A 23723-nucleotide genomic window follows, 5' to 3' on the forward strand; every position below is an offset into this window, starting at 1 on the left:
TCTCTCTCTCTCTCTCTCTCTCTCTCTCTCTCTCTCTCTCTCTCTCTCTCTCTCTCTCTCTCTCTCTCTCTCTCTCTCTCTCTCCACGTACGCCTAGTCGGCCCCTGCTTCCCTTCCACGTCGACTGTCCTCTCCGCCTCCGGGACCTCCGATCCCTTATCACCCCGCCGACGCCGTCGATTCTTACTGATTGGCCATCAAGCACTTCCTGCAACTCGATGTCATTCACATACTCACCTCGATTCTTACCGACTGCCTCCGATCCGAGCTCGCCAAAAATCCCTAGTCATGGTCGTCCTCGTCGTCTTCTCTCCAGTCATACTCAGTAGGGTTATAATAAGATAGGTAATTGTAGTTTTACTGTGTTTTTTTTTTTTGACAGTTTGCTAACTTAACGTTGATATAGTTCCGTTACCCTATGTTAGCTGGTTCCAGTGCACCGTGGTGCACTGAATCCGCTTCGATAATTCATTTAATATTTTAGTTAATTCTGTATGAAGGAAACCTCATGGCTTTTCTGTTTTACATTTTTTTAATAATATGGGTTGTTCGGTAATCATCAGAACATAAAATGTCGTATATCGAGAGTATTCTTGTTTCCAAATTGCTAATTTAAGCTGGTTGTTGGTTCAATGTAATTGCTATTTGTACGTAGTTACTTGATATACATGTATAAAATATTAGAGGAAATTAAAATAAAAGGTTTATTCTTGACAATAAGTGTTTAGTGTTGTTGGTATATATATCGCAAGCATAAGCAACGACCTCGTAGACCGTTTTCCGGCCATGAAGGCCCCCCCCCCCCCCCCCCGACCATACTTCCGGTAGACCATCCGGGCTACCCTCGCCATGGTGAAAGATCATCGATACCACATCGGGAAGGTGCTCTCCCAAGCTCCACAAGAAGACATTATAAGAAGATATATGTGTATTTAGTCTCACATCGGAAATATAATATAGGAGGGAATCTTCCTTAACTATAAAAAGAAGGTTTCCCATATATAGAAAGCATGATGGATGGATCCCTACTCACTCCATCTTGGAGAGTTCTTGTAACACCAAGGGCCTATTGGCCATGATAGTTGATTCGTAAGTGGACGTAGTCATGTCCTCCGATGGCATGGTGAACCACTATATGTCCTTGTGTCTCTTGTACATGATTGTCCGTTCCACCGTGATTCTACATAGTCCCCGGGATTATGCAGAAACATTTGGGATATGTGATTTGGTGCGCCAAATGGTGAACTGATGAAGCTATGCACAACCCCAAGCTCATCAAAGATATGGTTTGTAGATGGTAGGACTTGAATTAATAGTTGTAAGTTTTTATTTTCTTTTTCTCAGTGTCATCATTGGGACTATGTTGATACCCATACAAGGAAGCCCTTCTAGTGAGGACCCTTAAGTTGAGGACTTAGTGAGGACTTTTCGGCTTATCCCACTTTTCGATCTTATATCCATATCTTAATCGTTCAGTTTATAGGTATTTATGAGTAGATCATTTCTCCAAATTTTCAGCTATATTGAAAATAGTTAAGGCATTCATAAGTGTGATTTATCAATTATGAACTTGAACGGTTCATGTTTGACATATTTGGTTCGTCCATTAATTTGATCTAGTTTGTTATCTTAACGAATACCAATTTAGCTGAAAATTTGTAGAAATGATCTACTCATATAAACCTAAAAACTGAACGGATGAGATGTCAAAATGTGATCGAAAATTGGGTCTTTTAAACCATAAACCGAAAAGTCCTCACTAAGTCCTTAACTTAAGAGTACTCACTAGAAGGGCTCCCACCCATACAATTCATATAAAACGCTGCGCCGTCATCCGTCGATCTAACGACCTTAGTCCTCATTTTCATGGCTCTACTTGTCTCTTTGGTAGCACTTTCTTGTATATTGGGTGTATTTGGTTTTAGTCCTTTGTAGGTATAAATGGTATGTTTGTCACTAGATCATGTCTAACTCTAGAATTTTCCATCCTAAGATAGTTAGTTTTCGCTAATCATTATAAACACTATATGGAAGCTTATTCTTCTTCTAAAAAGTTAGTATATGCTCAACATATATAACAAGTGAAATAACTTTGTCAAGCATGATTCCTCAACGGATAGTGAAATTTGTAATCTGCAACCAAGAAGGCCTTGACTAACTTAGGTTTTTTTTTTTTAAAAAAAAAAATTTATTTATTCAAATGAAACCTAGCTTTATTTACAAGACTTAAAAGTATTCGCAGATTAGATATGTTGGTTTATGAAGCTTGACTCCTTAAAGACAGTTTATTTTTATTATATTCTAAAATGAGATTGACATACTCCTAAATGGCTCATTTGGCTCAAATTCAACTATGAAAGTGATTCTACGCTACACATTGTTTCAAAGCACCAATGTCCACTCAAACCAACATGAATAGACTGTTAGATTGGATTTATCATATTATTTGATTATTTAATTAAGAGTGATGTTATTAACACATCTTTTTTTATTATTAACACACCTCATCTATAATGAAAGGCAATCATAAAATAAATTCACCAAATAAAAAACTTAGTACGTGAGATTTCTTCCCTTATTAATTCATATGAAAAGTAAACAAAATGAATAAAAATAGAGTATGGACCTAAGACAAATCATAAGAAAAACGAAAACACGCATAGCTAAGAATATAATTGCCTTGATTTCAAAGTTTGCCACATTGTCTTGCTTGCTTGGAGGTGAATGTTTTATATAATACTTAAACATGCTAAGTGAAAATAGTGTCATCGATTGTAAATATTTTTTTATGCACCAAGGTACAAGTGATTAAGTATTTATTAACAAATCTCAGCCATTGATGTTTATAGTTAACTTTTAATTAAAGGTTGATGTTATTGACACACCAATTTTTGTTATATATTAACACACCTCTTTTTTGTTATATATTAACACACCCTATCTATTTTCATATCCACACATTTTAATTTTATTTACAAAATTACCATTTGGAATATCAAATTATGGCCATAGTGTCAATAGTATCTTAAGTGACAACTCTAATTTTTGTTCGTATGAAGGGAGGTGATTCTGGCACTTATCTTTTATTTTTATTTTTTGGAAATGAAAGACATATCCATTAAGCATATAATCAATACCGACCAATGGTCAAGCAGGAAAAAAACTATGATACAAAACCTACGCTTGTTCAAACGTGAGATAAGCTCGATCCAATAAAAGCTCAATATGTGAAAACCCATAGCAGCCGTTACCGTTTTTTAGCTCCTTGCAGTACGGGGCTTCAATTCTTCGAGGGTCCAACTTCGAACTGGTGCTAGATCTTGGCCACCCTATTACCTCTTTGTATTGAACGAAGAACATGAAGACCGTAAGGTATGACAGACATACAACTAATATGTGGTTGCAAGTGTTTGCACAAGGAGATGGTAGGGTAGGAATTTGGAGAAACTTTGGTTAGTATACCATAGTAGAATTTTCCAAACTTTTGTACTTCAAAAACAAAAACCTAAATACTAGTTTGTCGCGACCATCGACCACGAAGTAACAGCGTTCCCCCCCTGTCTCCCATTCTGAACTCCGTTACGACTCTCTCATCTCTCGGTCTCTCCTATTTTCGCAAACTCTTAACAATTTCTTTTTGGTTTATTTCTATTTTCCAAATTTATAGAAGTTTAAAAAGAAAATAGAAGCTCCACGAAACCCCAAAAAAGCATGCCTTTCACGTAAATCGACACTGCTATCTGACACACCGATTACAGGAGGGCACTTTCGTCTTTCCACTCTCAGACAGACATACGTACCTGATTTTATGGCTATAAAGAACATAGCCAACACCTTCCCTTCTTGCTCCACTCCACACTAGCTCTTCACAGTTCACACCAATGGCTCGCTCTCACTCCATCCTCCTCCTCTCCGCCACCCTCCTCATCCTCTGTTCTCTCGCCCACGCCACTTCCCCTGGTCACATTTTGACCGTGGTCAACAACTGCCCCTTCCCCATCTGGCCCGCCATCCAGCCCAACACCGGCGGCCAAATCCTCGAACGAGGCGGCTTTTTCCTCCCCAGCCTCTCCCACCGCTCCTTCCCCGCCCCGACCCAGTCCTGGTCGGGTCGGATCTGGGCCCGCACCCACTGCTCCCGCTCCAACAACCGCTTCTCCTGCCTCACCGGCGACTGCGGCGGCAAGCTCGAATGCAACGGCGCCGGCGGCGCCACCCCAGCAACACTAGCACAGTTCGTCCTCCACCACGGCCCCAACGACTTGTGGTCTTACGGCGTCAGCCTCGTCGACGGGTTTAACGTCCCCATGACGGTGACTCCTCACGAGGGCAAAGGCGTCTGCCCCGTCGTGGGCTGCAAAGCCGATCTGCTCGCCACGTGTCCCGGCCAGCTGCAGGTGAGGTCGCACCCGGGGGTGGTCGCGTGTAAGAGCGCGTGTGAGGCATTTGGGTCCGACGAGCTGTGTTGTCGGAACAAGTACAATAGCCCCCAGACGTGTAGGGCGTCGAGCTTCTCGCAGTTCTTCAAGCACGCGTGTCCGGCTACGTTTACGTACGCGCACGACAGCCCTACCCTCATGCACCAGTGCTCGTCGCCACGTGAGCTCAAGGTCATCTTCTGCCACTAGCTAGATGACGTTAAGGCAGCAAAACGGTGCCGTTCGGGACCGGCTAGCTAGCTTGGTTCCGGCCCATAGTTTCGAATAAATATTAGGAGGGAGATTATTAGGTTTAGTTTAGTTTCTAAGCTTGTGTTAATTTCCTGTGTTAGCTAGCGTGGCGGTGTACTGGGAATCTGGGTGTGGCTTATGTAGTTTGTGATCTGTGATGTATTGGCATTGGCTTTAGCCGTTCAATGAATTCAAGTATTTAAAGCAATTAGCTTCAGAACTATTAGTTCATTGTTTGCTTTTCTCATATGTACCCACTACCCAGTAGTATTTGCAGAAATCAGAAATTTGGTGCAAATTATGTACTATCCATGATGAAAAGCTCATAAACGACGTCGTTGTTGTGCTATGGACTGGGGGTTCTGTGCTAGTGTGGATAAGAATGGAGGGCGTGGTGATTCGCGGAGAAAAGAGAGTGAAGTAGGTACAGTGAACTCCATTAAACAAAAGAAAAGCTTATCTTCAAAAGGGGAGCGAATCTCTGAAGAATATCTGATGGAGCAGAGTGGAGGACTGGACAGGACAGGTGGTAACTGAGAAGGAGGAGCGGTCCGTCGTCAGCCACTCGAAAACAGCAGAGGATCTTTTGCTTCTTTTCTCGAAAATTTCTCCATCTTTGTTCTTACGTCTAACTTTACATGAATCACTGTGCTATCACGTGTAGCCTTTGCTTTGTACGAGCCTCTTCGTGAGAGGCCTTGTTGGGAAGAATCCCACTTACATCATTCCCTCCACTTTTTATTTTCCAAATTTGAACGTATACCGGCGAGCCATTGTTTTTTTTTTTTTTTGATTAAATTTATTTTACCTTTTTAACGTTTAATTTTTTTTATTAACACATCTATAATCACTAGATATACATATTATATTTAATACACCACATGTTAGCTTTATTATTTTAACATTAGACTATATACATATACTCAAATTTTTTATAATACTCTCATTTTAAATACACAATTCATTCAATACACAACTCATTCATTAAATATACATGTTTTCTAGATCTGCTACTCAATTTATTAAAAAAAAATTCATATTAGTGAGATCTCTTACGGCACGAGGGTACCGATTTTGCTTGAGATCTCTTTCATTGAGTTAGATCAATGACAAGCAAACTGGAAGAGTATATATAATTATATAGAGCACCATCCCAAGTTCTAGTTTGATGTTCAAATTTAAATGCTTTTGAATGACCTAGCATGTGTGAATAGTAAAAAATAAATTTTCCAACTTCAATTTGTACTATCTAATTAAACAACAAACCCTAAAATTTAAATTTTGTAGTAGATCAATTTTTCAAAGATAGAGAAGTCATACCTCGCTTAAGGGTTGAGAAATACCACTGTAATCCATTACATTGTCTTTAGTTGCTTGAAACTATGGTTGTCGCTAGCTATTTTTTATTAGGGCTTGGTATCTTCACATACGTTGTTCTTCTAGAAGAGAATAATAGTGTTAAATGGGATATATATTTTTTTAACTAGGTTTCTTTATTTTTGATATAAATGTCTCTTTTAATAATTTTATGTACCTATAAAAAGTCTCATTTAATTTGTATAAAAAATGATACGTATCTAACATTTAGGGATATGTTAATAAAATTTCTCTTATCTTAAAGTATAGAATTACATTCTTTCTTGTTTCATCAAAAAAATGAATATATTGATTTGAGTAATGCTAGGTGAACCACCTTTTAGGGGACCATTTAAAGCCCACCTTAGAGACCATGACTGGGAGTCTCTTGTAAACTCTATGAAAATGGAAGTTGAAGGCTTTAAATGAGAATCAAGAGTTTTTTTTTTTTTTTTTTGGAAATAGTTTTGGTTCTTCTTCTTTTTCTTTTTTTATTTTTGTTCCTAATAAAATAACTCAATAAATTATTCCTTTAAAATAGTAAAAATTCATGTCACTAATTTAGATAAACAAAAGAGGTGAGTTGCCTTCTGCCACATCATTTGTGATTCTTATTTTGTAAAATATTTTGGTATGTGTAGCGTTACTCTAAAATGAGAGCTCTTCTGATGGAACACGTTCTGCCTCAACCTCTCTTCACCGCAGTAGCCTCGTCTTCACTCTTCACTGCAGCAGTAGCTTCTCTTCATCCCAACAGTAGGTATCTTCTTCTTTATGTAAAAGGCTTAGCTCAAGATGTAATAGGATATGTAAGTAAGATCAAGGCCCATCGGCCCAGCAGTAGGAGGTTATATTTGACAGTTATTCTCTCCTTTGTTTGTAGCAGTTGGAACTCCATCTTTATAAGTCTGTAATCTATGTAGAATCAGTTATCGATGAATGAATATGCAGAATAGTTGAATACTTTCTTCTTCTTCTTCTACTTTCTATTCAATCTCAAGTTGGTTCCATCATCTTCTCTCTTCTCTCTTTCTGCGACGATAGACCCTAGTAGGGTTTCGTCTGTCAAAATTTTTGGCCTCCGATGAGATTTTCTCCCCTCGTGTCGCATGCATCTCATCCTCGTCGAGGTCGAATTCTCCTCACCCCCAACCATGGGCGGATCTACGTTAAGGGCTGTCTGGGCTGAAGCCTAGATAGAAATCTTATATGTAGTAAATAAGTATCCATGTAAACAATGAGAAGGCTTGGTTCAGTTAGCAACCTGACCAAATTATAACCTCCTTGTAGTTCGACTGCTTTGAAAAGCAGATATGGATATTGTTAGTAGTTTTTCTCACTTTGGTACCACAAACAACACAATTCTTCTTCCTTCCTTCTTCAGTTACAATATTTTCGTACTCTTTTTTTCTCATTTTTTACTTTTCTCTCTTCGAATAAGAAATTCAAAAAAAATTTCTCATATAGTTCTTGCACTTCTGATAGTGGTTCTTAAGAAAAAAAAATTTCTTCTAACTAGCCTAGACAACTTCGGATCCTAATCCGCCGCTGCATGTTGGGTTGCGGTACCAGGCTGTTCTTTGCTTGCCGTTTCATTGGTGCAAGGAAAGAGCCTGTTCGGAAACTTGAACGGCCGAGAAAAGGTAGATAGATGAGGCCATCCGCTGAGATTGGTTTATGGGGCCAAAATCCGAATCTGCAATTCGAGTTCTTCCTTTTCGTTGGATCCTTCAATTGTTGGTCGGAGGGTGTGGCGAGGTGTGGGTGAGGAACGTCAGGGCTGGCTGATTCGGGGTTGTGTGACTGATCTGCATATGGCGGAGTCGGGGCGACGACGAATCTTTGAGTATTTGATCGACATGGAGGCTGGGATGGTGGCGGAGAAACTTACGTCGTCGATTTTGGCGCTTGGAGGCTTCTCTTCGGCATCAGACTTCTCCGGCAACGTTGCTGTTTTGGCGGAGGACGGTGGTGGGATGGATCTGGGTGCCCAGAGTAATCAGATATAGGTGCCCAAAGTAAGGTGGGCTTGGGCTGTGGTGGGCCTAACAGAGGGGAGTTGGGTTTTGTCAAGACCCACTCAATGTTGGGCTCGGGTCTGGGACCTAAGAGGTTGGGTTTTGGCTAATTTGGGCTCTATTTCAACTCTGGATTGGAGGCCCAGATGTGGTTACTGTTCTTGAGAGTTCGATTACTGTTTTTTGCACCCTTGGACTCCTTTGTTCTCTCGGGGGTCACATCTTGCTCTCCTAACGGGGTGTACTTCCCAAGCTATAGATACGATCCTTGCAACGGTTACGGTTACTATCACATTTACACTGCTATCATGTCATATGCAGTAAAGCGGTATCGCTCGGTATCAAGTCACTTCTTGTTTACTTCTTAATTTAGATGCATTGGCACATTTGATCATTTCGATGTTTTATTGTTTTTTCAGTACAGTTGCGTTTCTAAACCTTGTTATTTTTTCTTGCTTTATTTCGATGTTTATACATCGCTCTATGTACCCTTTGTTTGTTATTAATATAATTTTTCGTCCTTGATAAAAAAAAATGTAAATAAAATTTGATAAAAGAAAAAGGGATATGTAATTCACACACTCTAAATTGAAATTCACACACCTTTTTTTTAATCTTTTGGTTAGCATATTCATAAAAAGATAAATTTTAAATCATTAAAAGATAAAATTTAAGTTACTAAAAAAAAATATATATATGGATTTCACAACCCAAGAAAAAACTTACCTAAAATGAAAAAGAGGTGGGAAGTTTAAAAAAAATTGTTACGATTTCAGAGGAGGGAATACTTGACCCGGGACCCACATGATGCCGGAAAATCTTTGATCGCGCAGTGGTAAATCCGCTGGCTGAAAAAGGAACCTACTAGAATCTTTCATCACGTCGACCGTCCCCACTCCTCAACTTACGTGGCACGCAACCATTCGTCTCGTCACCGGTTCCCCTACAGACGCATGCAGTCGATCGAGATCTCAACTCATTCCCGCACTGAAAGCTCCATACAGACGAGTCCACATTCAGAAACATTTTCCTCTCCGTCTATAAAACACGCACAAAGTGTCGGCTTTATAAATCTCTCTCTTTCTCTCTCTAGCTTTCTCTCTCATCGCCCCAGAGCTCTCAGGCCAGCTCTCTCTCTCATCCATGGCGGCCTCTCAAGCGAGCCTTCTCCTCCAGAAGCAGCTCAAAGGTAATCTCTAACTTTCAATTCAATCGGCTTGATATCAATTCTGATTGTGTATATAGATCATCGGATTGGATTGGATTGGATTGATAAAGATGAGTTACGGTGAATCTGATTCTGTGTGTTTTGGATTGATGCAGATCTTTGCAAGAACCCTGTGGATGGGTTCTCGGCGGGGCTGGTCGATGAGAACAATATCTTTGAATGGAGCGTCACAATTATTGGACCTCCCGATACGCTATAGTACGCGCCTTTTGGATTATATTTGTTTGCTTAATTCTGTGCTGTTCTTGATTGGGCTTTGTTGCTGTCGCTGTGATGGTGTGTTTCGGTGATTCGTTTGAGTCGGTTTCGGATTGGATCGAGTCTGATTGAGTTTCTTGTGTGATTGGAATTGTTCAGTGGAGGTTTCGAATTCAATTGTGGTGTCGAGGTGTCGATTTAGTGTGGTGGAAGGGATTGAGGTTTTGAATTGTGTCTATTGAGTATAAACAGTTAGTAATGGTTGACAGTTTCAAATTCAGAGTTTGCTTTTCGGTTAATTATTGCTAAATTTGGCTGTTCGGATATGTGTTGGCAATAGGAAGTGTTTGACTAATTGGCTTTGCAAATTGTGAGCATGTATTAAGTTCAGCTTACTTTCTCACTATCTCAATAGTTGGTTTTGCTTTATCTTTTTGTTGTTTTATTAGCTAAATGGTAGTTTTGGTAATAACTTCTCTCTTTTTCCTCATAACTTGATGTTTGTTTTGGTGTTTATCATGTTGTTTACCAATCATATTCGTCCTTGCCCATATCTAATTGCAGTGAGGGAGGATTTTTCAACGCCATCATGAGTTTTCCTTCTAATTACCCAAACAGCCCTCCAACAGTGAAGTTTACTTCAGAGTTATGGCATCCCAATGGTTGGTTTCTCTTCTTTCTATTACTTGTCTCTTGTTTATATCATTTGTTTGATGTTTTTCACTTGTCCTTAGAGTATTGATCTTTTTTCTTGTTCATTTGAAGTTTATCCTGATGGGCGCGTTTGCATTTCCATTCTACATCCTCCTGGTGATGATCCAAATGGTTATGAGCTTGCAAGTGAGCGTTGGACGCCTGTGCATACGGTAAGGATTTAATAACAATACTTTCTTCTGAATTTCTGAGCTTAACCAGAATTGCTGCCACTGTGGGCTATTCTTCATTACCTTTAGTCTCTGATTCATTGGATTTGTATTGCCCATAGACTAGTATAATAAGAAGATGTATAAGAACAAGATGGTTCAGATTCATAAATATTAGATAGTCAATGGTATCAGTAAACCAAAGTCAACTGAACTCATCATACAAAATAAATGATGAAGTGTCTTAAGCTATAGGTTCTAGCTTATAAAGCTGATAAATGTGAACAGAGTTTCAGTTAACACAGATAATATAATGTTAGTGCCCATTAATGGTGTTCTTGCAAGTTTATGAGAGTGGAAGTCATAGCACTATTATTATGGACCCATTCAGACGACTTGTACAAACCATTTCAAGTTTTGCTTGACTGGATAGCAATCATAGCATATTGTCAGAGGACATTGTTGGTGTATTTCGATTTCCAAACATATTACAAGTCAATGAGAGTGAAGTCAGTCCTAGTGCTAGACTATAGAGAAATCAATGAAAATGGAAATAGAGGTTGAATTAAATTACATTATTCAAAAAGTGGCATCACATACATTACTTGCCTCTTCATGATCTAATGGCAATAGCTTTTACATACGTTTATAAGATCATATAAGTACACCACATAGTTATAAGATCATCAGAGTTCATCATATGTATCAGCTGTAATATTCTGAGGTGTACCCTAATGTTCGAGAAAAAGCATTGATGCACCAACATTGCCTGTTTCTGTAGTTAGTCAATTTGAATGCATTTCCCTGTCCAGTATTAGTCAAATATTTACAGCAGAACTGATTTCATTGATTTTCCCCTTTTCTGATTTTATTTTCTTATGTAGGTGATAAACAATGAACACTGTATATAAAAATTAAATAGCGACCCTTGCTTTTCGACCAAAAAAAAAATCAGAGTACTGCTCTAACAGATGTAAAAAATGGGGTTTTCCAGGTTGAAAGCATAGTGCTGAGTATAATATCAATGCTGTCCAGTCCAAATGACGAATCTCCTGCAAATGTCGAAGCTGCTGTAAGTGGTCCTTCTGCTGTATTATCACTATTAATTTTGTTTTCAAATCTATCCTTTACTTTCTTCTGATATGTGGTGAAGGTTATAACAAGAACCTGTATATATATAAGGTACCTGCTAACCTTAGATAAGGTACGGATTTTTATATTCGACCCACTTTTTGATCATATTTTATCATCTTAACCTTTCAACTTTTAGGTATATATGAGTAGACTATCTCTACAAATTTTTAGTCAAATTGATAATCATTAAGACATTCAAAACTATGATTTAGAGTTAAAAGAACGTACGGTTCAGAATGAATAGATTCGGTTCGTCCATTGGTTTAATACATTTTCAATGCCTACCAAATTAGCTGAAAATTTGCAGATGATCAAGTCATGTATATCTAAATACTGAACGGTTAAGATGAGAAAGTATGTACTTTTCGATCAAGGAAATTCGTACCTTATCTAAGGTAAGCGGGTCTTTAGATATACAGTTCGTATCCAGAGCGAAACTTCACTCTGAAATTAAAGTGTGAAGTTCCTTATTTGACATGAGCGAAGCTTCACTCTGAAATTATAGTATGAAGTTCCTTATTTGACATACTTTTCGGTCATATTTCCACATCTCCACTGTTCATTTTGTAGAATGAAATGCATAGATCATTCGTGTAAAATTTCATTCAAATTGATGATCGTTTAGGTACCGAATTAAGTTAAATCAATGATCGAACCATAAATTTGTCTAAGCAGAACTGTTTGTGTAAATCACGATTATGAACACCCAAACGATCATCAAATTCGATGAAATTTTGCAGAAGTGATCATCAAATTCGATGAACAGTGGAGATGTGGAAATATGACCGAAAAATGTGTCAAATAAGGAACTTCACACTTTAATTTCAGAGCGAAGCTTCACTCTAGATAGGTCCTTTTGTCTACTCATAGCATTTGTCAATATATAAAATGTCAATTAACATAATTATTCTGCTGAATATTTTTGGGTAGTTGCATTTGACACTAACAGTTAGGTTTATACAGCATTGGCCTTGTGTAAAGATTAAATCAACTTGTTTCGTTTAACAATATTCATGGTTTGAGTTGTGTTCATAATGTACTGTCCATTCTTTTATGTTTCACATTATTTTATGAGGAACATGATGTTGTTGCTATTGATATTTTAACGAAGAGGACATATCTGTGTCATTTCCAAGGCGCCATGTTGTGAAAATGTAGGATGGTTGAAGATTGTCTTTGGTAGAGTCTATGCCTATAAACATATTTTTAAGCTGCAATAATGAAGTAAACTGGTTACTTGATTCTAACCATTTGGAATTTTGGATGATGGAAGAAGCTTTAGACTGCTTCATGATTGTTTAGCAATCCTGTGCTATGAGCAAAACATTTGTTTGTGTTAATATTTTGGAGTTCGTGCTGATCCATTAAAGGGCTATGTTCAAAGTTGTCTAACTTATCAATTTGGAACCTTGTAGTTTTCCTGGTTATATACTGATTCTGGTTGTGGTAACTGTTGACAGTTAACTTATGGTTAGGTTGCATTTCATTGATAGATATGTGTTCCTAACATGATGTTGGTACGTGTGTTGCAGAAGGAATGGAGAGATCGGAGAGATGATTTCAAGAAGAAGGTCGGCCGTTGCGTGAGAAAGTCACAAGAGATGTTGTGAAATATGATCCGCAGCCAAACGTTTTCTCAATTACTCTGCTCAGGTGTGTCGGAGGATGTGTTAAATTGACCAAGCGTTGGCCCTTGTAGAATGACATTGATTTTCTTCCTCACTTAAATTTCTTTATTTCTTTTTGGTTTTTCTCTTCCTCAATGTCTTGTAATTGTTAAAACATTTAACAGCTTTGTATTCAATTAGTATTGCCTATTTGGTGACAAAATATTCTTGCCTGCTGCCTAGCTTTCTCTGCCCTGGTAACACCTAGTGTGTTACATTTGTTTAAAATTTGAACTATGTTCATTTTCGGTTCATGTTCAGCTCGTTCCATGTCTCTTGTGTGGGATTGGCATCAATCTGACATGACTCTCAGACGGTTAAGGCTCGTGCAATTGCAGATGGTCTTTTTCCATTCAAACGTATCACCACCTGCTGTCTTTTAAATGATACTTGACAATCATTAATTAGGTGATGAGCATCTGTGGTTTAACAGTTTTATGTTACGAAGTTGTATGGCATTCACTTACAGTAGCAGCCACTGTCTTTCCAGATGCATCCAGGTGACTAAATTTCCCACAGGTTGCCTGTAGCTTCCCCATCTCTATAGTTCTCTAATCTTGTTCTGGTTGTAGATATGGATTGCTGCAATTACCAGAATCTGGTATTGTGCAAGCTATTAAACTTCATCCTACTGAGAGGTAACAAGTCTTTGTTGTCATCGTGTCTGCTGGAATTAGGGGGTTTCGGGTTGCTTGAGCGAATCCATAGAGTAGTTTTGCTGATGAAGCAAGCACCTCAAGCCGGTCTTGTAAAAGCACTTCGTCTGTAAGCAATATTGTGACCTAGAAGGTGGTAGTGTCAAATTGCACTTGTTGCAGTAATGGGTTTGCAGCTTGCACTTGGTACCGTACAACCTTCCCAAAGAAGCACCTGGATACTCGAAAGTCAAAACAAAGCGTGCGTTTTCTCATTTTAGAGCTATTTAACGAAAGTCGAAACCTCTTCAGCAGCACAGCTCAATCTCGCACCAAGACGATCTAAGACCTCGTCTCTTTCTCTCATTCATACTCCTTATTCCTACCTCCATTTCCAGAGTCTCTCTGACTCTTTTGTGTACTCCTACTTCATTCATGCCCTCTTTCTTCTAATATAGTTATATGTGAAAATGGAGGGTTCTGAGTACAGCGCTTGGTGTTCCTTCCGTTCAGAGTGGGGCACCTATAGGCCTCATCGTTCAGTCTCTTCAGATCGTTCTCATCCTCAATGGAAGTACGATGTGTTTTTGAGTTTTAGGGGAGATGACACCAGAACCGGTTTCACTGACCATCTCTATGAAAAATTGGTTTGGCGAGGTATCAGAGCTTTCAGGGATGACCCAGATATCGAAAAGGGGTCAACAATTTCTGCAGAGCTCTTGGCAGCCATTAAAGACTCAAGGTTTGCTCTCGCCAAAAAAAAAAAAAAAAAGACTCAAGGTTTGCCATCATTGTTCTCTCCCCAAACTATGCTTCTTCCACTTGGTGCTTGGATGAACTTTCCATGATTATTTATGCGATTAGAACCTCAAGACTTTTTCCAGTCTTCTATCATGTTGATCCTTCTGATGTTCGAAAACAAACAGGCCCTTTCGCCGAAGCCTTCGCTAAACATGAACAGGACTTCAAGGCAGACCCGAAGAAGGTGTATTGGTGGAGACAGGCTTTGATAAGTGTGAGCCAAGTTGCTGGATGGACTGCTTCCAAGTATAGGTAACTGGCATTAATTTATTAGAAGACTAAATGATACTTGGATTTCTGTTTATCTTGATGGCTATATATTCTTTTACTTCTAGGTATGAATCAGAGCTTATCAAAGAAATTGTAGATGTGATATGGGAGAAAGTGTATCCTCCATTCAAATTGTTGGATTCGACAGACAACTTGTTCGGAATTGATTTTAAATTAGAGTACATATATTTGCTTTTATATACTAGCATATCTGATGTTCGCTTTTTGGGGATATGGGGGATGGGTGGGGTGTGGGTGGGATAAGGATCCTCTCCTTGTGTGACTCTTGTCCTTGTGTATCCTTAATTTTTAATCTTGTTCATTAATTAGATATTCAAAGGTCATAATCGTCCCACCTCATCATCTTTCTATTAAATATTCAAAAGTTAGTTTTCCAAGACAAACACCAATGTTTTCTCACAGTCCTCCGTTAACAAACAGATCAAGTCCAAAAATCCCCAAAAATATTAGATCGAGTCCGCCCAAACAAAATTAGAAGACGAACAGATTGGATTCTCCAATTTCCAATTTCTCTCGTCTTTCAATGTTTTCCCGCGCTCGTTTTCCAATTTCTCTCGTCTTTTAATGTTTTCCCGCGCTCTGCTCTCTCTTATTGATTCAATGCTCTCTCTTACCGATTCATTGCTTCATTATCTCTTTCATCGACTATGTCGGGAGATTCCACTCTAGGACAAGGATCCTTTCATCGACCACCAACAATCATGTCAGCTATGGCATTAAGAGATGTAATCTTTTTGCTCTTGTTCATAACTCAGTCTCTTCTTTTGTTTTTTTTTCTTTTGCTCCCTTCTCTTTGGGTTTTCCAAATCCTTTGGTGTTTTCATTATTCTACTGTGAACTATGTTATAGATCATTTAATAGTATTTTGCATTGGCTTGCATCTCTTTCTAATTATACTTTCTTAACTATGAAAGGTCTTAATTTTTCTATGAATTTGATGTATACTCTCTGTTTACCGATTTGTGTTTATACTACAGATAACAAATATTGGTGGAGAATCTAGCTTGGCTGACACAAGTTGCAAACCGAAATTCGGTATGGAATTTGACTATGAAGAAGCTGCTTATATATTTTACAATGAATATGCAAGGAAGATGGGATTCAGTGTTAGAAAAGAACAGGTGGTGAAGAACAAGAAAACTGGTGAGGTAACGTCAAGAATATATTCTTGTTCTAAGGAGGGTCATCGACCGAAAGACAAGAGAGATAATTAACTAAGAACCCAAGAGCTGAGACAAGGACTGGTTGCGAAGCACAAATGTGTATCAAGTTGAATAGATGTATCAACAAGTTTGTTGTTTATGATTTTTGAGAAGCGCACAACCATGCTCTTGTGAGCGAAGAGTGTGCTTATAAGCTGCGTTCTCAACGAGGTGTCTCCACACCCCAGGGTTCTGAATTGGATTTAGTTTGTGACTCTGGGGTTGGTCTGAAGGAGTGCTATGAGCTTATGGGTAGGCAAGCTGGTGGTAGAGAATCTCTCGGCTATATAAAGCAAGATATAAAGAACTATCTTCGATGTAGAAGGCAAAAGCAACTGGCATTTGGTGAAGCTAGAAGTTTGTTGAGTTATTTTCAGAAGCAACAGTTAGAGAATCCATCATTCTTTCATGCCGTACAGTTGGACAGTGAGGAACAAATAACTAATATTTTTTGGGCAGATGCTAAAATGATTCTTGACTATGGCCAGTTTGGAGATGTAGTTAGTTTTGACACAACCTATAGAACTAACAAAGATAATCGTCCGTTGGGAGTTTTCGTTGGCTTCAATCATCACCGGGAGGTTATTATATTTAGGGCGGCGTTGATGTATGATGAGACGGCAGATTCATTTATTTGGCTGTTTGAGACATTCTTAGAAGCCATGTCTGGAAAGTCTCCGAAAACCATATTTACTGATCAGGATGCAGCAATGGCGAAAGCCATTTCAGTTGTTATGCCAGATACCTATCATAGGCTTTGCATATGACATATAATGCAAAATGCCATGAAAAAAGTGAATCATGTGTTTAGGAGAAGAACTGGGGTTCACAAGGTGTTATCAAAGTTCATAGACAGCTATGAAGAAGAAGATGAGTTTCTAGCTGCTTGGGATGCGATGCTGACGGAGTATAATGTGCATGGAGATGAATGGTTTAAAAGAATTTTTGAAGTAAGGAGGAAATGGGCTTATGCATATGTTAGAGGCCAATGGTGTGCAGGATTGCAGACCACCCAGATTAGTGAAAGTATCAATGGTGATTTGAAAGATTATCTCCAACCAGACCATAATTTGGTCGAATTTTTCAAGCATTTTGAGAGAGTTGTAAATGATAAGCGTTACAAAGAGTTAGAAGCAGAATATGCTTTGTGTCAGAAGATACCTCAAGTTCAGAGACCTATTAAAATGTTGATTGAAGCAGGGAATGTCTACACAAAGATTATATTTGAGGAATTTCAAAATGAGTTTGTGAGCGCTCTTGATTTTTATATAAAAACTACTGTTGATACTGGAGAAGACATTGTGTATACGGTTGGTGATCTGGACACTTCCAAGGAATTTCGTGTTATAAGGAAAAAGAGTGACAATTATGTCTCTTGTTGTTGCAAGTTGTTCGAGATGAACGGGGTGTTGTGTGGTCATGCTATAAAGATCTTAAGGGATGTAATGAATGTAAAGGTAATTCCCAGTGAGTATATTTTGAATAGGTGGACAAGAAAAGCAAGAAGTAATAGTGTGAAGGATATGCATAGAAGGGACATACAAGTAGATACTAAGTTGCAACAGACCACTTGTTATAGGTTTTTATGCTCTATTTTTACAAAAATATCTTCAAGGGGTGTTGAGAGCAAGGAAACTTATGAAGTTGCATTTGAACATGCAAATAAGTTAAGAACCACTATCGAAGAGATGTTGAGCTCAAAACGAGATGGTACCAGCCATGAAAAGGATGATCAAGGTTCTGCTCCAATTACAGAAGATACTTGTGTCCAAGCAAAGGGTTTCAGGAAGAGAGGAGGTTCTCGGGGAAGAAAAAGACTGACTAGCCAATTGGAGAGAGCTTACATGAGGAAATCAGCTCAAATGAGACAACTTTTGGGTAAAAAAGGATTCAGTGATGTTGATATCCAAGAAAATGGTTCAAAAACAGGGAGGCAAGCTTCTGGTGGAAGAAAGAATTCTGAAACTACTTCACGGCATGCTCCATCATCAGAAGTATGTTGTTAAAACACCTATTTACTTCTATGTTAATTTTTCATTACTTTTAGAAAAATATATCTTCATGAATGTCTTATCGTGTCACAGGAAGTAGCAGCAAACATCTCTACTGATAATGTTGCTGATGTACAAGCAAATGGTTCAAAAAGAAGGAGGCAAGCCTCTGGAGGAAGAAAGAGTACTAAAACTACTTCACAGACTTCTCCATCATCAAAAGTACAAGCAAATGGTTCAAAAAGAAGGAGGCAAGCCTCTGGAGGAAGAAAGAGTACTAAAACTACTTCACAGACTTCTCCATCATCAAAAGTACACTTCAAAACACCACTATATTTTTATCTTAACTTTTATTTGGTTATAACAATATATGTTTTCATATAAATGACTTTTCGTGTTACAGGATGCAGGTAGAGTTGATAATCTGATACAGCAAGCATCCCAACACCCTCTTACTGGCCACTTAGAATCTGAACATGTTTAAGCCTTGAATAAGACCGTCTGTAATAAGGTATACATGCATATATTGTGACTGTGTTGTATATGGTATATACATGCGCCCAGGGCATATACATAGTTGTATATGGTATACATTATGTGTACTAATGCAACTAATTTTGACTAATATTTGTTTTATAGGGCTTAGACTTGAACGTCTGTGCCGAGGGATTTGACAGTTTCATGGAATTCTAGTTTCTAGTGTATTTTGCAAGACTGGGAACAACCACAAGCCTCGCCTGCCCATTTAGCTGTTGGTGTGTGATCTGTTATGGAGTCAGAACCCTCCTTCAACTGTGTTTTGTGTTCTACAAGCTGATACAATTTCGGCACTTCCTTAGGGACTGATCTTTTGTATTTAGTTATTCTCTGGAAACATTTTCGTCTTCTAATTTTGTTTGGGCGGACTCAATATAATATTTTTGGGGATTTTTAGATTTGATCTGTTTGTAACGTAACGGAGGATTGTGAGAAAATGTTGGTGTTTGTCTTGGAAAACCAACTTTTGAATATTTAATAGAAAGATGATGAGGTGGGGTGATTATGACCTTCAGATATCTAATTAATGGAAAAGATTAAAAGTTAAGGATACACAAGGACAAAAGCCACACAAGGAGAGGATCCTTATCCGTGTGGGTAAGACAACGATTGCTAGATTGGTTTATGAGAGAATTTCCCATGAGTTTGTGGTTAGCTGCTTTCTTGCTAATGTCAGACAGCAATCTGCTACACATGGTATAGTTCATCTACAAAAACAACTCATTTCCCTTGTAATGAAGGAAAAGTTTACACAAGTTTGTGATGCTTACAGTGGAGCTGCTATAATAAAGAATTTATTATGCAATAAAAAGGTTCTTCTTGTTCTGGACCATGTCGATCAATTGAACCAACTTGAAATGTTTGCCAGAAGTAAAGAATGGTTTGGTCTTGGGAGCAGAATTATCATTACAACAAGAGATGGACGTGTTCTAATCGAACATGGTATAGAGAAACTGTACGAGCTCCAGGGTTTAGATAACAATCAGGCTCTTCAACTCTTTATTTGGAAAGCCTTCAAACTACGAAAATCTTCAAACTATATCATCCAGCAGAAGATTACTTGGACCTGTCCAAATGTTTTGTGGATTATGCAGGAGGCCTTCCATTAGCTCTTATAACTCTTGGGTCTTCTTTGTATAACAGAGATAGAAATGCCTGGATCAGTGCACTGGATATACTCAAGAAAGCTCCTAATAAGACAAATCTTTGAGACGCTCAAGATAAGTTACGATGGACTGAATGACATGGAAAAGAGAATATTTCTTGATGTTGCGTGCTTTCATAGGGGTGCGTACAAGGAGCGAGTAATTGAAATACTGAACAGTTGTGGCTTTCCCGCTCGTATTGTGATAGATGTTCTAGTTGAGAAATCTCTCTTAACTATTTTTGACGACCATGTGATGATGCATGATCTGATACAAGAAATGGGACGGGAAATTGTTCGTCAAGAATCTTATGAAGAGCCTGGTCGACGTAGCCGATTGTGGCATGATAAGGACATCTTTCATGTATTTTCGAAGAATACAGTAAGTAAAAATGTTTCTTGGTTACATGATAATTTTTATGAACATTGTATAATACTTGATTATGGAATTAATTTTTTGTGTGCTTCTTTATTAGGGAACTAAAGCAATTGAAGGAATAGTCCTATGCTTGCGTGAACTTGAACAAGCATGCTTGAATCCTGAAACGTTCTCTAATATGTCTGAACTAAAGTTGCTCCAAATTCATAATCTGAACCAATCTCCAGGCCCGAAATATCTGTCTAGTTCCTTGAGATTTCTGGAATGGAGTTGGTATCCTTCGAAATTTCTCCCACCATCTTTTCAACCAGATGGTCTTACTGAGCTGTATTTGCGTCATAGCAAAGTTGATCGGCTTTGGAATGGGAAAATGGTAATACAGTTGAATACATGGTAGTCGTACATATTTTGGTTTGAATCAATTGTATGGTTTTTGGAAAGCTAATGATTCTATCATTTGTTATTCAATGTACAGTACTTGGGTAACTTGAAGTATATTGATCTTAGTTTCTCCGAAAATTTGATCAAGACTCCAGATTTCACTGGTATTCCGAATCTTGAGAAGTTGGTTCTTAAAAGTTGCATGAATGTAGTTGAGATTCACCCATCTATTGCATTTCTCAAAAGGCTGAAGATTTTGAATTTTACAGACTGTAAAAGTATCAGGAGTCTTCCGAGTGAGGTACAAATGGAATCTCTTGAAGTTTTTATCCTTTCGGGATGCTCAAAACTCAAAAGCATTCCAGAATTTTTGGGACCAATAAAAAACTTATCAGTGCTTTCTTTGGATGGGACAGCTATTGAGGAAGCTCCTTCATCAATGGAATGTTTGATTGGCCTCATTTCACTGGACCTAAGAGACTGCAAAAGTTTCTTGTGTCTTCCGAGTGTGCTGTAGCATGAAATCACTTAAAAGTCTCAATATGTCCGGATGCTCAAAGCTGGTCAAATTCCCTGATAGTGCAAGGCAGATAGAATGCCTCAAAGAGCTAGATCTAAGTGAAACCGCATTAAGTGAGCTTCCATCCTCCATTTTTCTTATGAAAAATCTGGAAGTATTGTCTTTTCGTGGGTGTAAAGGGCCACCACCTAAATCATGGCATTTGTTTCCCCCTTTTGGCTCATTTCAAAGACAGAGTCCTGAGCCTGTGGGTCTAGTGATGGCTTCTTTAGATAAGTTGCATTCTGTGAAGAAACTGGATTTAAGCAACTGCAGTTTTGGTGAAGGAGCAATCCCAAATGATATTGGATATATGTCCTCTTTAGAAGAACTAAATGTTGGGGGAAACAATTTTGTCAGCCTTCCTTCAAGCATCAGATGGCTCTCTCAACTTATTTTATTAGACTTGGAGGGGTGCAAGAAGCTTCGGCGATTGCCAGATCTCCCATCAAATGAAGAATTAACTGTTATAACTGATGATTGTACTTCTTTGGAAATGTTGCCTGATCCACCAAAGTTGAGCAGATTGAGGTGGTTTTTTTTAGAAAATTAGATAAAAACCCAAAATACTAGACCTCTTTTAAGATAAATCCATACATATTTTTCTTTTATTTTACACCCACTCCACATAAACAAACATACCATATAGAGCAAATGTCTATAATTAATAGTTTTATTCATTTTTCGGTTTCTCTAATTTGCCCTTCAGACAGTAGAAAGCTAAATTTGGTATATTTCTCAATTTTAGCATCAATTTAAAACTCATATACTAGCTAAAATTTAGTTGGATTTAACTTTGTCATAATCAATTACATTCTTTAATTTCTTACCTTGTTATTACTAACTTGAGTTTATATATAGAGAAAATTAGATAAAAACCCAAAATACTAGATATATACAGAAGTATGTCATTTGTAATAGAATGATATTTTTCATTTCTAAGCTCACATTTGGTGTCTCTCTACATAGTCGAAAAATGTCTAATTGTAAGGTACACGTTCTTGTTCTTTGATTAATTTTCTTCTTTTTAGGTATATTATTATATCATTTCCCATCCTAATCGAGAGAACATTTTACTCTCTACTACTTACGTTTCTAATGTACCTATTAAGTAGGGCATGATATGATAATATACCTAAAAAGAAGAAACCCAAAATTGGGTTTAGGGTATAGGGTATAGGGTTTAGGGTTTAGGGTATAAGGTTTAGGGTTTAGGGTATAAGGTATAGGGTTTAGGGTTTAGGGTTTAGGGTGTAGGGTGTAGGGTATAGGGTTTAGGGTGTAGGATTTAGGATTTAGGATTTAGGATTTAGGGTTTAGGGTTTAGGGTTTAGGGTTTAGGGTTTAGATTAGATAGGGTTTAGGGTTTAGGGTTTAGGGTTTAGGGTTTAGGGTTTATGGTTTAGGGTTTAGGGTGTAGGGTGTAGGGTTTAGGGTGTTTAGGGTTTAGATTAGATATCTTATTTATATTATATTTTACCTTATGTGATTGGAGAATGAATTGTTTTAATCTAGATTTTTTCATAAAAATAAAGAAAACTACATGACTCTTGCAAATTGATTGAAAAATGTTAGTGTTAGAAGAAAAACTCATAATCAAGGTATTTAAGACAACATCAATTAAGATTATTTATTATATTAATATGTTATAGTTGAATGGTGGTAATTGTGTAAAATTTAGAAAAAATAGAACATAATATTTATCATAATTGATACATTTTAGATGTCTATCACATAAAAATATTAAGTGAGTTTTATTTAAAACCACTCTTCAAAATTAAGTGTATATGAAAATTCCCTTTTTCTTTTAGTTGTGTCAATTGTTACACATTGATCGGCAGTGAAGGCAGCAACAATAGACCATTTTCAAAAAGCGATTCCTCTCTCTCTCTATATTGAGGTGTTTGAAGCTGAAGAAGTGTGGGATCCGTGTGGTGGTTGAGCAAGATGTGGTAGATCTTAACAAAACAATGAACCTATCCAACAGAATGTTTTCACCTATGAATGACCTCCGTTGTGATCTTGAACAGTCAACACGTGTTCAATGTACTGAAGTTGAGCAAATACTTGAACATTCTGATGACGCAGGACCTAGTGGACGTGGTATCTCTGACATGGAATTTCTCAGCAACAGATTGAAACATGACTAACCGTCTTGTGCCTGATTGAATCAAGCAATGCCAGAATTTCCGTACTTGAAGGGGTATGAATGCTCTTCTCAGAATTCCATGCATCTTACAGTTTGTACTACATGAAATGATTTTCATGTTGCCTTTATTCTATTTACAAGCCTTGTGTTTGTTAGATTCACCCATAAACATGCACAATCAACTCAAGAATCTTGGAGATGACATCATTCTGTCGTTTTAATTTATTATTTGCAGCTTTGTTAGGGGTGCATTTTGGAAATACAAAATATACAAACAAAGGTATGATGAAGGTGACTAGATTTGTGCGAGTCTGAACATGAACTAGATGAACTATTATTATTAGAGTACTGTATATTGTAGAGATATATGGTTACATAGTAACACAACCTTCTACTTGAAACATAACATTTAGTTTACCTTTTTTTTATTGAAACATTTAGTTTACTTATTTATGTACTTTTGGTGGTCAAATGATATAAAATAACTAAGAGAGTCCTTGTTATATATAGACCACAACTT

The 23723-nt window shown here is 37.8% G+C and overlaps 2 protein-coding genes and 1 pseudogene across 2 annotated transcripts; all 3 read left to right on the forward strand.

The window, feature by feature from the left end:
• Positions 1-3865: 3865 nt before the first annotated feature.
• Positions 3866-4878, forward strand: LOC101292677 (osmotin-like protein-like). The gene has a single exon (XM_004294524.1). The coding sequence runs from the start codon at positions 3882-3884 to the stop codon at positions 4626-4628; it is 747 nt and encodes a 248-aa protein (XP_004294572.1). The 5' UTR covers positions 3866-3881; the 3' UTR covers positions 4629-4878.
• A 4166-nt stretch (positions 4879-9044) lies between these two features.
• Positions 9045-13386, forward strand: LOC101292976 (ubiquitin-conjugating enzyme E2 7-like). Its single transcript, XM_004294525.1, has 6 exons — positions 9045-9233; positions 9368-9470; positions 10035-10132; positions 10236-10336; positions 11328-11405; positions 13000-13386. Exons 1-6 carry the CDS (start codon positions 9188-9190, stop codon positions 13075-13077), a joined length of 504 nt encoding a protein of 167 aa, XP_004294573.1. The 5' UTR covers positions 9045-9187; the 3' UTR covers positions 13078-13386.
• An 853-nt stretch (positions 13387-14239) lies between these two features.
• LOC101293473 lies at positions 14240-22953 on the forward strand (annotated as a pseudogene).
• The last annotated feature ends 770 nt before the right edge of the window (positions 22954-23723 follow it).

The sequence above is a fragment of the Fragaria vesca genome, linkage group LG3 (genome assembly GCF_000184155.1).
Source record: "Fragaria vesca subsp. vesca linkage group LG3, FraVesHawaii_1.0, whole genome shotgun sequence".
Taxonomy (NCBI): Eukaryota; Viridiplantae; Streptophyta; class Magnoliopsida; order Rosales; family Rosaceae; genus Fragaria; species Fragaria vesca.

What these genes read in the sequence shown, in the direction of transcription:
- LOC101292677 (XM_004294524.1), top strand. Translation starts at nt 3,882, where the DNA reads ATGGCTCGCTCTCACTCCATCCTCCTCCTCTCCGCCACCCTCCTCATC.
- LOC101292976 (XM_004294525.1), top strand. Translation starts at nt 9,188, where the DNA reads ATGGCGGCCTCTCAAGCGAGCCTTCTCCTCCAGAAGCAGCTCAAAG. An exon ending in CCTCCAGAAGCAGCTCAAAG is followed by an intron (nt 9,234 to 9,367) that starts GTAATCTCTAAC and finishes GGATTGATGCAG; the next exon opens with ATCTTTGCAAGAACCCTGTG. An exon ending in GTTGGACGCCTGTGCATACG is followed by an intron (nt 10,337 to 11,327) that starts GTAAGGATTTAA and finishes GGGGTTTTCCAG; the next exon opens with GTTGAAAGCATAGTGCTGAG.